Source organism: Triturus cristatus, chromosome 3_1 (assembly GCF_964204655.1).
Source record: "Triturus cristatus chromosome 3_1, aTriCri1.1, whole genome shotgun sequence".
In the NCBI taxonomy this organism is placed as follows: Eukaryota; Metazoa; Chordata; class Amphibia; order Caudata; family Salamandridae; genus Triturus; species Triturus cristatus.
Window position 1 is genome coordinate 434,848,060 of NC_140583.1, and position 17,424 is coordinate 434,865,483.

The 17,424-nt window shown below is 43.5% G+C and overlaps 1 protein-coding gene across 1 annotated transcript in view; it reads right to left on the reverse strand.

The window, feature by feature from the left end:
- FAM227B (family with sequence similarity 227 member B) overlaps window positions 1–17,424 on the reverse strand; it is a 3,353,280-nt gene that overhangs the window by 2,526,308 nt on the left and 809,548 nt on the right. The window contains exon 5 of the mRNA XM_085646151.1: window positions 14,394–14,498. Coding sequence (XP_085502277.1) covers window positions 14,394–14,498 — 105 coding nt within the window. The remainder of the gene's footprint in view (window positions 1–14,393; window positions 14,499–17,424) is intronic.

Below are 17,424 nucleotides of genomic sequence, written 5' to 3' on the forward strand. Positions count from 1 at the left end.
CAGCAGAAATATTTGGCAGAGATGCGCGCGCAGCCGCATGACGTGTGATTGACGTGCAACTAGAGGGTGAAGGGGACTTGACATTTAGCTCTACATGTGGAGACAGAAGTCTGGGGGGTCATGTCAACCTAATCCCAAATCATATCTAATATCCTATGTTTAAAGAACTGTGTTATCCAAAAGGAAAGGTCTCTAGGATAGAACCTATTCTATACTGACTGTTAGTGCGTGTACAAGCGTCTAAGTGTCTACATGAGATGCGAGGGGGTAGGAATATTCCATGGTAACGGGGGCTATGAATTACTTGCATGTGGACAGCGAGGCCTGGCCCTTTGCACGGTAGCTGGAGGAATGTTTACCTAAACTACTAGACAGGAATGCATCGGATGAGGAGCGGAGTAGATAATCTTGAAGGTGAAATACAGTTTTTGGCAGGCAACAGGCTGGATCAGGCACCGTTAGCCGCGCAGGGAGTAGGACAAAGCTCATGGATGCAGATGCAGGCTCAGACGGGAGCTTTCAGAGGCAGAAGGCAGGAAAAGGCTTGATGACAGAATTCAGGGCCTACTCGCCTGAATCTGTAAAATGTGGAAAGTGAACCACATAAAGTCGGTGGCCTTTCATACTTAGGAATGGAATATCTGACCCATTCATGGCGGATCTGAAAGAGGACATGTTGACGGTGGACGCACATGTATTTGCGTCTTCAAAACTGGAACTGGAGGGAACATACATGTACTCATAGCATGCACATGGAGCCGTTGGGGTCTACGATAGGGGACATAACTGATCACAAAAATTCATATTTCCTCATTCCCTCCTTGTCCCCTACGGACCCTCAGGAGATATCGATCTTCATCAATCCATCGATCTGTTCATATAGCATCATTTGTTCTTCTTTCTTCTTCCGGGATCTTGAACGAAAACTTGGATGTGGGATACACGATGTGGCACACAGACCACAAATCGCTGGCCCACATTGTAGACATAAGCAGCAACTGAATAGTATGAGAAAGCCAATACCTAGGAAGGATAGGATTCTCCATCCCCAGGCTGACAACACGCTCCAAAACCAACCGAACCAAGTCCAGGTGCCTGGACTCTGGTGTATCTGGCTCATAATCTTATGGAGGCGAGTTATGGCTTTATATACTGACGGCGAATTTTCTGGTATGAAAACGCAGCAACTTGATCCGATGACCCTACAAGCTCCGCCCCTATCGGCCAGGATGACGTCAAGGACAAGACGATTTTGAAGCACTACAATCCGCATAGCAGACTGCTCTTCTGTTAAATTGCCTAAGGCGGAAGTAGTCTCGTTCACTACTGCTTCAAGGGTTCTGGTTAATCTACGTATCAGCTTACTATTAGTGACTGTACCTATATAGGGAAAGAAACCTTTATTGAAATCTGTGTATTGTTCCCATGCCGTTTCAGTGTAATCGACAATCGGGAGATCTCTCTGCTGTCTATTGTGTACTAAATGGGTATTTCTGTGATAATCAGGAGGAGCTAGGAAAACAGGTGGTAGAAGGAATGCTATGTAACAGGTACCATCCCAATCTAAAGGTAGACATATATATGCGGTCTGGCCACATATGAAGTAGGAATGATGGGAAGCTCTAAATGTAGACTTGCCTTGATCACTGAATTTTATTACAGTGGTGCATTTACTATGGCCCATGTGTATGGAACCATTCTTTCTTACACATAATTCCCCTTTTACTGGGAATACTGACATGGCGGGCAAGATTGGTGTAGCTTCAGATTCAACGTTCAGGATCATGAGGTTAAGTGTAAAATTACCTAATCCATATACTTCATTTTCTAAATCAGTTCCTGTTCTTTTGGGAAGTCCCTCCTTGTTAGGGTAGCAGACTTTAAGCAAAACTAGGTTCAGGTTTCCCCATACACAGTTGTCTTGATAAACTGCGGAATTCGAATCTAAGGAATTAATCAAACTAAACCATGCTCCACAGGAGCCATTGTGTGTGAACGGATAGGGAAAGAGGGGCAAAACTCCCTTATAGTTCTGATAGGGAGGGAGTCGGCCACATATCCAACAATTTGTGGCATTGCTGGTCTGATGGGAATGATGTAACATACTAATGAATGTGTTGTTGCGCAGCGCAAATCTATAGGACAACTCATGCGGAGGTAATTCGCTAAAAGAATGTTCTGCAGTTACATTGTAAGCACGCTTAAGAATAGGGTAATACATATGCAATAGTACGCTGAAAACGATGATCAGAAGACTTAGAAAAAACAAAATTAATAGTGTTACTGTGCAGTGACTACGAAGTGATTTACAATACGCATGCTTTTTAAGCTGCATCTGTTGATTTCTTTCTCTATTCCGGTCTAGAGGATACATGTCAGAGACGAATTCAACCGATTCACCTTGGAGAGGACTTAAACAATCAAATTGTCTGACTTGCTAGACCTCAATTTTAGTTTGTACAGTTCTGGTTTTGACTGCTCAACCAAGGAGAGTTTTGAGTCTGTCTGTGAGGGAATACAAGGTTGAGTATTCACACTGGATGGTAGTCCATAAAATTTCTTGATATGACTCGAGTGCAACCACCCTTTCCGTCCCTCGATCTTCACGGCTGTCCTTGTAGTTAGTAGAACTAGCTTCGGCGACTTCCACCTAGGCTCCAGTTGGGTCTTCCGATCGAAATTCCGGACCAGAACCAGGTCACCAGGAACCACGTCATGGGGCTTCACCTCAGTATTATCGGGAAAAGCTGCGGCTACCTGTGAACGACAAGATTGTAGTGCAGACATCAAGGAAGCCAGGTAATCTGTCAGCATATTACAGTCAACATCAGTGATTTTGCGGGGTATAGGCGTCCCCCACATATTTGGTGGTCTACCGAAGATCACCTCGTACGGGGATAGCCCTGTTCGAGAATGTGCTACCATTCTCATGTAAAAGAGCGCAACTGGTAAGGCTACTATCCAATCGACACCTTTTTCCCTACATATTTTGGACAATCTAATTTTCAGAGTTTGATTATGGCGTTCCACGAGACCTGCTGCCTCGGGATGTCGGACACAGTGGAATTTCCATTGGTAGCCTAACAAAAGGGAAACGTGTTTCATTAGTTCGGATGAGAACGGCTGGCCGTTATCTGAGTAGACAACACGTGGTAAACCGTACCGTGGGAAGAATTCTCGAACTAACTGTTTGGCAGTAGTCGGGGCAGTGTAATCTGAAACCGGGTAGGCTTCTGTCCAACGGGAAAGAGCACAGACAACTACAAGAACATATTTGAATCCTCGACATCGTTCCATCTGGATATAATCTATCTGGAGGACTTCAAAAGCATGATCGGGAGGTTGAAATCCACCCTGCTCTACGGGGATGCTTTTACCTGGATTAAACTGACAACATATCATACAGGTACGAACTTTTTGTTTAGCTGCTGCTCGCAAGTGTTTGTTGAACCAAATGTGTTGAATGCTGTCTAGCATAGCTTTTTCTCCTAGATGCGCTGGACTATGTATTGTGTTAATGATGACTTGAACCATGGAGTCGGGAAGAAACCATATAGATTTTTCCTTCGTCAACCATCCTTGATCCGTTTGGATCCCTCCTAATTCAGTCCATTTCTTTATTTCTTCTGGTGTAACATGTGTCTGTATGTCAATTACATCAAGGGCGGGATCCTTAACTGTCATGCAATGTGTTGGTGTCGGAACTATTGTCTTTGTCGCGTCAATTGTGTGAGTCTGATTCTGAGCAGTCTGTTTAGCTGTTCTGTCAGCTAGGTCATTACCCTGAGAAATGATATCGGTAACTTTTGTATGGGCTTTGCATTTCATAATCGATATTGCAGTGGGTAGATGAATCGCGTCCAATAGGGCTTGAATGAGGGGTCCGTGTTGGATGTGGGCACCGTGAGAAGTTAAATAACCTCTCTCTTGCCACAGTACGCCGAAGTCATGGACGACTCCGAATGCATAACGTGAATCTGTGTATATGTTGACTTTCTTATTTTTGGCTTGAATACAGGCTTGTGTCAGAGCGATGAGCTCTGCTGCTTGAGCTGACAAAATGTTAATACAATTTGTTTCAATGACTTCAGTGTCTGTTGTGACTGCGTAAGCGGCCACTAACTCTCCTGTACTTGTTCTCATACATGACCCATCTACATACAATGTTAAGTCTGGATCTGACAAAGGGATGTCTGTCAAGTCTTGTCTGGGTTTCGTCGTGATAGTAATGACTTCGACACAATCATGTGCCAATGGATCTGTTCCGCCTACTGGCAACAGTGTGGCAGGATTTAACGTATTACAACGTCTGATTTCTATGTGTGGCTGAAATAATGTCAATTCGTAACCGGTAAGTCTCGCTATAGTCAAGTGTTGTGTTTGTGTGCGGTTCAAGAGAACCTCTACTGCGTGTGGTACTTGTACTGTCAGTTGGTGTCCTAACACTATGGCATCGCTTTGTCTGATTGCTAAAGCTGTTGCTGCCACCGATTTCAGGCACGCAGGAAGAGCCTGAGCTACTGGATCTAATGTACTAGAGAAATAAGCACGTGGTTTGTGTGATCCTGCTTGTTCCTGAGTGAGTACTGACAAGGCAGTACCTTCGCGTTCTGTGACAAAGAGTGTAAACTGTTTACTGTAACATGGTGTTGCTAAAACAGGTGCTTGGCATAAAGCTTTCTTTAAGCTTTCAAAGGCGTGTGTATGTTCTTGAGTCCAAGGGAGGACAGTCGATGTGGCTGCCTCCTGTGTTGTCAACTGGATGAGTGGTTTTGCTAGAAATGCATATTGAGGGATCCACTGCCTACAGTATGAAGTGAGGCCTATAAAAGCCCGCACCTCCTTTTGTGTCTTGGGTGGTGGCATGTTAGCGATTAACTGGATGCGGTCGGGTGTAAGCTGCCTTCCCTTCTTGGACAGCGAGTGCCCAAGGTAAACAACTCGCTGGACACAGAATTGCAGCTTAGAAGGGGGCACCTTGTGCCCCTTGTCAGCCAAAAATTTTAAAACCGTCAATGACGCTTTTTCACATTCATGTTCAATTCGGGCGGTGATCAGCAGATCATCGACATATTGAAGCAAGGCAGTGTTAACGGGCATGTGGATACTGTCAAGTTCTCGTTTCAGTGCTTGGCTATAGATGCTGGGGCTTTCTGTAAATCCTTGAGGTGCGCGTGTGAATTTAAAACTTCGTCCATTTAAACTGAATCCGAACAGATATTGACTTTCCGGATCTATTGGGACGCTAAAAAAGGCATTCTTGAGATCAATTACAGTGAAGAACGTTGCTTCCGAGTCAATGGCTGTTAGTAATGAAGAGATATCTGGGACCACAGGGTATTGTGGTACAATGCATTTATTCAATTCGCGCAGATCAATAACTAATCGATATACTGGTGGTGCTTTTGGATCCGTTCTTTTAAGAATCGGAATTATCGGGGAATTACATACATTGGAGTCGGTTTCGACAACCACTCCTTGTGCAATGAGCTCGTCAATGATTTGCAGCAAAGCCACAACAGCATCTGGTGGTAACTTGTATTGTCGCATTCGTGGTAGTACTACTCCTGTTTTCAGTTTGACTCGATATGGTGTAATGTTCATGCAACCAACATCAGTGGGGCCTTGTGCCCATAAATGTGTAGGTAAATTCTGCAGTCGGTGATCCATGTCTCTGGACACGTAGTGACCTTTGAAGTCACGTAGAAATAGTCGTACTCCTTCCGGAGAACAACATATTATGGCTCCTAGAGCTTTCAATGTTTTTATACCTAACAAGTTTTCTGGACATGATTTAGTAAGCAATAAATCTGTAGTACGTGTCAATGGACCAATCGTGAGTAGAAGAGGTTGTGTTACGTCATTAATTATGGGTTTTCCTGAGAATCCAAGGGAAATATTCTGTGAGCCTGAGAGGGGTGCCCCTGGAACTTCACTGCGTCGTATAGTCGTTCTGCTTGCCCCTGTATCAAGTAAAAACTTTCTGTCTTCCCCTAATAGTTCACTATGTACATAAGGTCCCTCTTGGTCTACAGGAACCTCAATAAGGGGTAAGCCAACTTCCCTCTCTAGGCTATTTCATGTATATCGCTGATAATCGGGATAATCTGCTTGTGCGTACTGATACATCTGTTGCGTTGTTGCTTGTGTCGCAGCAATAGGCTGCGCCTGCGGCGGTGCTACGGTCTGTTGTGGAGCTCCCTGTTGCGGAGCTAGTTGTTGCGGAGCTAACCTAGGTTGTGCATGCTGAGGGATTTGTTGTTGATTCTGATCCTGTCTAGGTGGACGTGGTCTCTCCTGGGTTCTACCTGTAGCAATGTTATGTTTCAGGACTGGACAATCGTGTATATAATGACCTTGTTGTTTACAATAGTTGCATGTCCCTTTCGTAGGACCTGCGGAATCACCCTTTTGATGACCATCGGCTGGAACTGACTGGGCAACAAGCATTTTCATTTTCGTATCTTTCATACGTCTTTGTTCGTGTTCTTGTTCTTCTCTAATTCTATTGTGGTGATATTGTAACATCTGTAACATCTGTGATGGGGTATTACCTTGCCAGGTACTTTCGAATTTCAATACTCTATTCTTGACTTGTAGCAGAGAATTTTCAACTAATTTTGTCACAAACAGATGTGGGTATGACTCACTACTGGCTTTTATGCCACTATTTATACCAAAACATTTTTCAAATCGGGAATAGAAATCACTAGTGTCTTCATCTGGCTTTTGTTTACAGGCTGATATCGCACCCCAGTCTTCCTTTTTCGTAGGTAATAAACGTGGCAGTACCTGCACTAGTAGTCCTGCTAGTGCTGTAGTCTTTTCCCCCAGTCTTGCTCCTGCAGCTCGGGCCCTTTCTTCGTTTTCTAATGCTGTCCAATCTATCTTTTGGTCTCCCACCTCCCATTCCTTTTCTTTGAGTTTCTCATAAACACCGGCGGGTAATAGGACTTTTAATATTTTCATAATGTCGGGGTAGGTATACTCTCCCATGAGTAACATGTCTTTTATTTCACGGTGGAAACCTGCTGGATCCTTGTCATGGCTGGGTACTACTTTCTTCATTTCTAATAATTCCAGTTTAGTTATAGGCGTATATACAAACACGCGTGTAAAGTTATTACCGTCACCTCTGATTGGGTGTACTTCGCGTAACGGGTTCTGTCTATCTATGTGATACAATTTTCTTCCCATAATGGGGACTGGAACGTGTTCTGGGCATACAAAAGTTAAATATTGGTTTCGGAATTCTAGAATTTCTTTAATCAAATCAGTACCTGACCCTCTCCATATATTCGTGAGTAGTTCTGTCAATATGTCAGGTAAGGGTCCTGGATCGGAGTGTTGGCTTTTATACAATATAAGGAGGTGTTGAATCATGTATATACTAGCTAAACGCTGTTCGTATGGGTCAAGATTCAGAAACGTGTGTGCAAGTACATCATCATTGTAGTCGCTGGGACTGTCAGCCCATTGTACTGCTGACCTGGCTAATTCTTGTTCGTCCAGGGAATCGAGCATGTGGTACCCCCTTCGATCTCGGAGTAATTTATCCGCGGCTTGGAATAGGTGTTCAGGGGATTTTGTATTTAACATAGGGGTTTGAAAATGTCTATTATGTTCTGGACGTATCGGGCGTATCGGGTCATTAAAGCCTCTAGTATTATTATGGGGTCTTCCTCTACCTACATAAGCTATCGTTTCTAATTGTTCTGATTCTTGCTCCTCCTCTTCTTCTGATTCTACTCTGTCTGTTTCTCGTCTTTCTTTATGTATTCGTTCTACTTCCTTGCGGATCTTTCGACACATGGCGATTATACACGCCTGTCTATCATGTTTCTCTTCTGATATGTTCTGACCCCATTTGACAAGTTTTTGCATGGTATCATGATCTGCCCCGGGCCTGTCTTGATTCCTAATTACACAATTTATGAAAAAACGTAGTAGTTGTCTTTGTACATCCACTTTCTGGTATTCCATAGCTTCGTTAATACTTTCTGGACCTCGCCCTGTTTGGACAAAGCGATATATATTGTCTAGGTGTTCAACCATTCCTGGTATCGTCATTAAATACAATGTAGCTCGTCGTATACGTAGTGATGATATGAGCAATTTGTCCTGTCTACCTGGCACTGGATCGTATCTACAATCCACAAGCTGTTCTTTAAACATGTCGGATGTCGCTAATTGGGGTGTACGTTGGAGTGCTAAATCTCTAAGGGTCTGTTTATTTCGCGGCGGTGTGGCAAACATGTCTGTCATACCTCCTGTAGCACCATCTGAGGTGCTGGGCACGAAAGGATTCGTTGGACGTAGGATAGAGATTGTAGATGCGGGAAAAACTGTAGAAACGGACGGACCTGTGGGAATTTGTGTAGGAGTTTGTAGTTGCGGAGATACAAACGGATGCTCTTGGTGTTGAACACCATCGGCAAGCGGTGTGTGTGGTTTGGCATTAGCATACTCGGGAGCTACGTCATCTAAATAGGAGGAAAGGAAAACGTCCTTTGCTGTTTTGGGATGTGTTTTGGGATGCGCTTTTATCGGGAGTAATGGAGGAGTTAAGTCTTTTGGTATTTCCGGGGTAGCCTTAGGTAACCCTTCGGCCAGAAGAGGATACATACCATTCATAAGAGTGTTTCTTTGTCTATCTACTTGTTCTGATTTTACTCGGGTACCTTCCTCAATTAACAGATTTTCTCGGGTTTTATTTGAATTCTCTCTACCTATCTCCTCCTGTCTGAGCGCTTTTTCTGTACGTCTATATGATTCTTTACGCCATAATTCAATGGCATCTTTCTGTGACTGTCTGGCTTTCTTTTTCCATAATTCTTCTTCTACTCTCATGATGCTATCTGCATCCCAGGTCCCAGCTGCGGGCCATCTCTGATTTTCTGGCAAATCCTTGGTGTAGTCCACCCATAAATCAAGAAATAATACGGCATCTAGGCCATGCTTATGATACATAAAGTATCCTGGAGTGTCCCTAGGTGGAATGGGAACAGCTTCTTCGAGTACCCCTTTTCTGGTTTTGATCTGTCTTAGTTTCGAAAAGAGCGGCATTTTTAGACCTTATTATTAGAACACACTTTATACAATAAGCACAATAATGAACAGTCATTCACACCACAATATATAGAACGTATTAAAACATTTTAACACTTAACAGTTTTAACGAACGATGATAACTAATAGAAAACTAGTTACTGACATAATACTGACACTAGATAATACTTATTTATATGCAAGACATACTATATATACTGCTAAACAGTACAGATACACTGCTGAAACAGTGCAGACCGGATTTGTGTACCCAAACCCGTCTTGACCGGCACAGACTATGTGCACGTTAAATGCCTCCCCGGTAATGGTACTCACCGGGTAGCTCGGAACGGAAGGCCTCGGAACGGAACTGAAACTGGACCGGACTGGACTCGACTCGACTGGACTCGGAACTTCAGAACCTGGTGGGCCTCTGTATACCTCGGATCTTGCTCTCTCAGCTAGGCTCTGGTCGGGATACTTCGCACTTCTCACCGCCTCGTCTGGGTGTTGATCGCAGCCTCAGTCGCCCCCGCTTGGCCGGAGGGAGATACAGGAAATCCTGCAGGTACGCGTTTTTGTCCGTTCAGCTGTGGCAGGAGACCGGGCCTGCAACGCACCTCCGGCGCGTGAGATGAGAAAGTGTCCCTGTTCGGGCGCCAATTTATGTGGTAAATATTTCATTACCGGTACTATTTTTTATGCGGTAAAGTCTAGTAAGAATAACTCAGTAAATATAAGAGGCAGAATCCGTGGTATTAGAGGTTTTAAAAGGCTTTATTCCTATACAAAGGAATACAATTCGAATTGCAGGCTTCTATTCCATCACCACGAAAGTTCAGGAAGGAAGGGGATACATTATTGACAGATAATTAGTTTTATAGGAAATGCATTACAGTGAAACAGATGCAAGAGGCGTAACAGCTGATAATACAGATAAAATGTGCATACGTAACTAATAAAGGCGGTCATATGGGCGTAATTTAATAAACGTCATTATACATGATGTCACAAGTGGGTGGATCCATGAAAGAATCCTGCAATGTCAGCAGAAATATTTGGCAGAGATGCGCGCGCAGCCGCATGACGTGTGATTGACGTGCAACTAGAGGGTGAAGGGGACTTGACATTTAGCTCTACATGTGGAGACAGAAGTCTGAGGGGTCATGTCAACCTAATCCCAAATCATATCTAATATCCTATGTTTAAAGAACTGTGTTATCCAAAAGGAAAGGTCTCTAGGATAGAACCTATTCTATACTGACTGTTAGTGCGTGTACAAGCGTCTAAGTGTCTGCATGAGATGCGAGGGGGTAGGAATATTCCATGGTAACGGGGGCTATGAATTACTTGCATGTGGACAGCGAGGCCTGGCCCTTTGCACGGTAGCTGGAGGAATGTTTACCTAAACTACTAGACAGGAATGCATCGGATGAGGAGCGGAGTAGATAATCTTGAAGGTGAAATACAGTTTTTGGCAGGCAACAGGCTGGATCAGGCACCGTTAGCCGCGCAGGGAGTAGGACAAAGTTCATGGATGCAGATGCAGGCTCAGACTGGAGCTTTCAGAGGCAGAAGGCAGGAAAAGGCTTGATGACAGAATTCAGGGCCTACTCGCCTGAATCTGTAAAATGTGGAAAGTGAACCACATAAAGTCGGTGGCCTTTCATACTTAGGAATGGAATATCTGACCCATTCATGGCGGATCTGAAAGAGGACATGTTGACGGTGGACGCACATGTATTTGCGTCTTCAAAACTGGAACTGGAGGGAACATACATGTACTCATAGCATGCACATGGAGCCGTTGGGGTCTACGATAGGGGACATAACTGATCACAAAAATTCATATTTCCTCACTGCAAAGGAACGAGTTATTTGGAGCTGGTGGACAAAGCCTGGGGACAATGGCGAATGCATGCTACACTCACATATAATATTTTGTTGGTCAAAAAAATATCCAAATTCCTAGGCTGCTGACAGGACTCCTTACAGGCTAGAAGGAAGATCGAAAAGCAGAAACAATTAAGGAATGTAGGTGAATAAGAGTAGCTCAATATGAATTAGCATTGGCTTTTTACCTTCATTACACAGGTTTAGACTCAACCACTGAGACTGATCGGGGTTAATTCTGAGAGTTTGGATGTACCAGCATCAATCCTTGTGGGTGTGTTATGTCTGTTCAGGTATTTAATCTCCTACCATTAACAAACACGCTGCACATTCTCAACAGCCGGAGACCTTTGTGAAAGTGTTGCCCTAAATTCCAGCAAGCTTGACTTTTTCTAGGTGGGTTTGTGGTTCTCCTCTGGAGAATGTTTTAAAAAGATGCGCCTACTAGTACAGTTTGCAGCAAAATGTTCACAAATTCGCTCCAAAGCCATAAGCTCTCATAGAACACTATTATTTCATGCTGTGTCAATCCAATGAAGCCTTATGCTGCCAACTGCAAGGAGTAGAACATTTGTTTTCAAATTTGCATTGGGTTACACCTCCTTCCAGGTATATATTAATAATTAGCTCCATTTCAGCCTCTTGCTTTTTCACGTCACCTGAAACTTGTCACATGGTGCAATGTGTTCAGTGAAGCTCCTGACGGACGAGATGTGGAGAGAAGTTTTAAATTCCACTTGTTTAAGAGGTGCCCTTCTTCTGGCAAATATATCTTTCGAATCTAGGTAAATCTATACACAAACCAAACATTAAACTAAAATGTATTGTCCCTGAATGTGTGCCCAAAAATGTTTGTTTTTGCACCCAACCTAGTCCACATACCATCCCTTTTTCGATTCCTGAACCTATATATGTTAAACAATGAGAGCTCTTTAAATGCCTTGGCCCTGGTTACTGACAATCTCTTCAAGCACCTGGAAATGGTGTATGACAATAGAAGAACTATATAAAGGCAGGATTGCCAAAATGCGTTTGTTTATTAGATTTTTCGCCAATACATCTGATTTAAGATTGAACTAACGTGAGTGCTTGTCCGTTCTACGTATTGTGGGGAGCTGTGATATACATATATATATATACATATACATGATACGTTGTACCATGCTGTCTCAGCCAAGGACAACTAGTATTGTCCATTGCCCCTTTGTACTCATCTGATGATTTTATTGTGCACTTGCACTTTAGTGTTTACAGATTCAAACAGTTGGCATTATGTGTGCCATATATATCTATGAAATGTATATTTTGCACATGTTTAGCTATTTTGCACCTTAGTTGCACTTGCACTTTACAGCCTTTGCACTTTTTTTTGGGGGGGGGGAGCTAGGATCAATTCTCAAGTCATTGACTTTGTGACCTTACAACAGTTTTCTCTATGCTTTTTGATTTATTAAATATTGCACATACAGGAGTTGACATGAGTAACCACTTTGGTGTCCAATGAATTATGCACTTTGCCAAATATTTATGGCTCTCCCTGCCTGTACAGTTTGTAGTATTGATTTCTCTATTTTTATATCAGTCAAATCTGTATGTATATCAATTCATTTTTAACCAATATTTTACTTCGTTTGACATCAATTGGTTTTATTTGTTGACATCAGCATAGAATTTACGTGAACTACTCTATATAACACAAAGGATTTCTTTTATTGTGATGGCTCCAGGGGAGGGGAGGTGTTTTTAGATTGTGCATAAATTTGTTCTGATTGGTCCAGCGCGTCATGTGAGCACGACCGCGCAAACGCGGTCAAAACGCGTCAGGCTGGACACTGGTCTTCGCATTTTATGACGCTGATTCACTTTAATTACACCATGAAATAAAACACTGCTTGTGAAAAACTCGAACACGTTGTGGTCCGTACCTGCTGTCCAGTCGACATAATATATATATGTAATATATATATGCATATATATATATATATATATATATATATATATATATTCCCTGAAAAAACCATAGGTTTCAGGGGCGTTATAGTTAGCTGGACATTTCCCTCATACAAAACCCTAGAAATTCCCCTGTTATAGTTAGTTCAGCTAACTATAACTCGCGGCCCCGCAATGCACTGCTGATGATGTCACATATTACATCACTCATGACATGGTCAGTGACATCACTGATGACATCATCCAGTGAGTATGTTTTTCTGTACAGTTTTAATATGTTTAATATCTATAGGGAAAGGTCTGTTGAAGAATGAGTGGGTGTACAAGTGTGTGAATGGATGATTTTCTAGGTGCGTAACTGACTCTATAAGTGAGTCATTAAATGTATTTTACTGCAGACTAATGACTAAACTGTGTGAATATCTGTATGTGTCTGTGTGTTGGTGTATAAGTGGCTGCATGGTTTTGTGAATAGCTATATGAGTGTCTATATGGGTTATTGATTGGTTGTCTGAGTATCTGTATGGGTGCCTGAGTGTCTGTGTGGGTAGGGTGTGTGTGACTCTATGCATAGATGTGTGAGTGGGTGATTCTACGGGTGCATGGTTTTAAGAGTGCATCTGTGATGGACTGTATGGTTGGGTGAGTGTATGTATGGGTGTGTTAGGGATTGAATGTATATCTCAGTGGTGCATGTGTGACTAACTACATATGTAAAAGGCAGTTTATATGTGTGTAAGAGTATATAAGTGGGTATATGTGAGAGTGTGTGATTGTGAGAGTGGCTGTATGGATGAGTGCGTGCTTGTATCAATGATTGTATAAGAGCGTAAGAATGTGGTACTATTTTTATGAGTAAGTGAACTTGAGTGTGTTTAACTGTATAGGTGAGTAAATTTTATTGTGTTTAATTATTTGCACGACTGACTAGGTGTGTCAGTACCTCAATGGATGATTGGCGGTGTGTGAGTGTCTATATAGGTGTATAAATGCATATGATATTCTTGTACAGAGTGACTGTAAGTATGAGTGACTGTACAGATGAGTGAGTGGAGGTGTATGTAGACCTAAGAGTTAATGAGTGGGTATGTAGTTATTGGTATTGGAGTATCTATGGTTTTCAAAATGGCCGTCTGAAATTTTGAGTCGGTGTATCAAAGGTTATATTAGGGTGTGACAAGATGCACTAATTTATCACATGGATGACGTCATCAGTGATGTCATCAGTGATGTCATTTGAGATGTCATCAGCGATGTGATCAGTGATGTCACTGACCATGTCATGAGTGATGTAATATGTGCTTTGCAGGGGGTCCCTCAAGTTTCGTTACGCCACTGATAGCATTAAGTGCTAAAAAAAACACCTCATAATTACATGTCATTTTAGTGAATACATTTGAGTTGCATTGTTTGACCCAGCAAGAGCTGCATTAAATATTTGCAAGTATAGGTCAAGAGCATTCACGGCATAATTGAGCATAAAATCTGAAAATATTACATACTGTAAAATGCTGAGCTTCTAATACACGGTTTAAAACCTGGGGACCTTCCAAGCCTTCTGGTAGCTGTGTAAGCTGTGTTTTCTTGAAACCGGGAAATACACAGTCCTGAAATATAAATACATAATAAAACGTCATGGTTAACATTACTTGAATTTGTAAATCCTGTATGTAACTATAACATGCGCAATGCATATTGCAATACGGTAAGTATCTAAAATGTGGAGCTTTATTACTAACATCAAATAAAAAAGTATATTTTTAGGATATTTTGTGAATAGGAAGGCATTTACAAAGGTATTTATTGAACATTATAAAAATGCTTTTCAACAAAGAAAAAAAACTAGTACCTAAGATACAGGAATCCCAAACAGAAACTACTACATTAGATTAAATTATGCAATTGAAAATTGACAAAGCACATTTAATGTACTTCACTTGAAGGACTGCAATATGCATTTCAATTGGATTGTATGCCGGGTAAGTATAATGTGCGAGGTAGACGTTTGGTGAACATGTAGGTTTTTTAGTTCAGAGTATAGTCAGCATTGGCTGTCTGTCAACTTATTTTTTTTGTTACACTTCTAAATATTTAAAGAGGCTGCTCAAATGATTATTTTTCTCTCATTATCATGGGGCTAATTGTTAGGTATATTATTCTACATCTTAGGAAGTGCTTACATTCCAAGGTATGAGCTGCATTGTTTTAGGGGCAGCATCGGATGCTATCAGAAACCTTCTTGAACACAAGGCATCCCCACTCAAATCAACATACTCCCTTTGATGAGTTACTATGAATCAAATGTTAATAAGTATGTATACGCACTACAAGATTTGCCGGGTGGCTCTCCTCAAGAAAAAACCTATTTCTGGTGTGAAAATTAGAAAACAAATGATTTTGTTCCTATATAAGACCCGACAATCAATAAAGTGTGGTTACATATTTATTTACAAGACACCTCAAGTAACTGTTTTATGTGGGTTTTTTCCCTGTAACGCGGCTTATGTTGCTTTTAGCGGGAAAGGCCATCTTCCCAATATGGTTTCACTGACCCATGGCATGCTTCCCTGACTACGGTCTTGTATCAATGAATGACTGTCATTGTCTTTTTTTTTTAAAGTTGTTTTTATTGAGATTTTGTTACATATGAAGGACAATTTTAACAACAAATAGTCAATAATACCATGTGCATTATCAGTTACATATACTTGATTTTCAGTACAGACATACTATGAAGTAGCATAATCCACAGCTATCCTAACAAGTCTGAGCCCGTGCAGCTGGCTTGACTATCGCAGAGGGATGTAGCAAAATGATGAGCCATGTGCCGTGAGATAATGTACAGCGGGAGATGGGCAGGAAACATCAAAACTATGCACATACGTTTTGAGAGCAGTTCCATATTGTATTCAAGTTAAGGTAATGAGTAGTGCCGTTAATGTCCTGCCATCGGGGAGAGGCCAAGTCGCATCATCCCCTGGAGCAAGAAAGGCCACTAATCAGGTAAGAATTCAATCTTTGGGCCGTGAGGACAAGGGAGTTTTAAGGGGTAGCTGACCGCAGGGAGGTCCCCCCGGCCGGCGTGGGAAGGCGGGGCAGTCCCCTGTGTCTCCATTTTGTATTAGATTGGGCTACATATCTGTAGTCCAATGGTAGCCCAAACATATAAGGCTAGCGGGCAGTCGCTCCCAGCCACCATTTTAGGTTTGGTGACCTGGTGGCTGGGAGCACATTGTAACTGGTAAGATTTTTTCTGGTGTTTTGAGAGTCTAGGGTATATTAGTAGGCTAGTCTAGGGGAATACAAATTTGGTCTCACCGTTGCCATGGAGGATTATAGGATCCTGGAGGTGCTGAGGCTCCTGAGTGAAGCCGGTTGCCTTGACTTGGTGAACCCGGAGGCCGCGGGGCCAGAGCGCCCGACTCGGCAGGCGTCAGCGGGACTGCTGTTGCAGTCGTGGCGTGCTCCTCGTAGAAACAGCAAGTGGTGAGTGAACGGGCCACACTTACGCAAGGAGAGCAGCCCCAGGGACGTCCGGGCAGTGCGGGCATGCAATGACACCCCGGGACAAGGGGCGGGGCCAGATTGAAATACAATGGGGGTGCTGCTCCGCACAACCAGGGGCCAAAAAATTAAGGCGGGACAGCCCCGGAGCCTGTAGAAGGCAGGCCGGCTACCAGGGCCATTAAAAAGGAGCGTTCTGCCCCTGAGAGTGGAGGTCTGGCAGCGGGGGGCGGGGCCTATAAAGCAGGCCCCAATGAGTTGATGTTGCTGGGACACTCGGGTCCTGTCCTCAGCCAGGAAAGCAGGAGGGGTGGGGGGGCAGGTGTTGACATGAGGGAGGGAGAAGTGTGAGGCAGAGGATTGGTAGGCCTGCCTGACGAGGAGGTTGGGGCCTGCTAAATGGAAAGGGAAGGAAGTAGTGGAGGCCTGGAGTGGATTATTGATGAGGATGATACGGGGACAGGGGCAGTGGTGTGGGCGGGTCCGAGGAGTGGTGGGTAAGAGAAGACCATGTGGGGGGAGGGAGTGTGGGCCCACAGGGTCAAGGGGGAAGGGAGGAGGACGATTTTCCAGCGGAGCTAGAGCTGGCTTGGGGCAGTCAGGCATGGGAGGGCCTGGATATCTTCTCATCATGGAATGATGAGGTGAGGGGCCTGGACAGGGTGGGGCAGTTAGATGCTTCATTAGCAAAAGGGGGTTCAGTGCAGCATGAGATGAGGGCCACAGGGCAGGGTAGGGAGGATAAAGGGGGTCCAGGGCAGGGAAGACCCCATGGGGAAGGGACACCAGTGGGAGCAGAACCCGTTTTGGTACAGGGACCTGCAATTGTCACGGCCATGTTAGAGTGGAGTGGGGATGAGGAGGGTGGGGTCGATGGCGGGGAGGGAGCAATGGAGTTCGGGGGGAGGGGAGATGGTCAGAGGTACTGCCTAGATGGTCAGAGGTACTGCCTAGCCAGGGTACGAAAAGTAAGGTGGGCCAGGCAACAGGTTGGCAGGGAACCAGCACATCAGACCAGACATTTTCGTT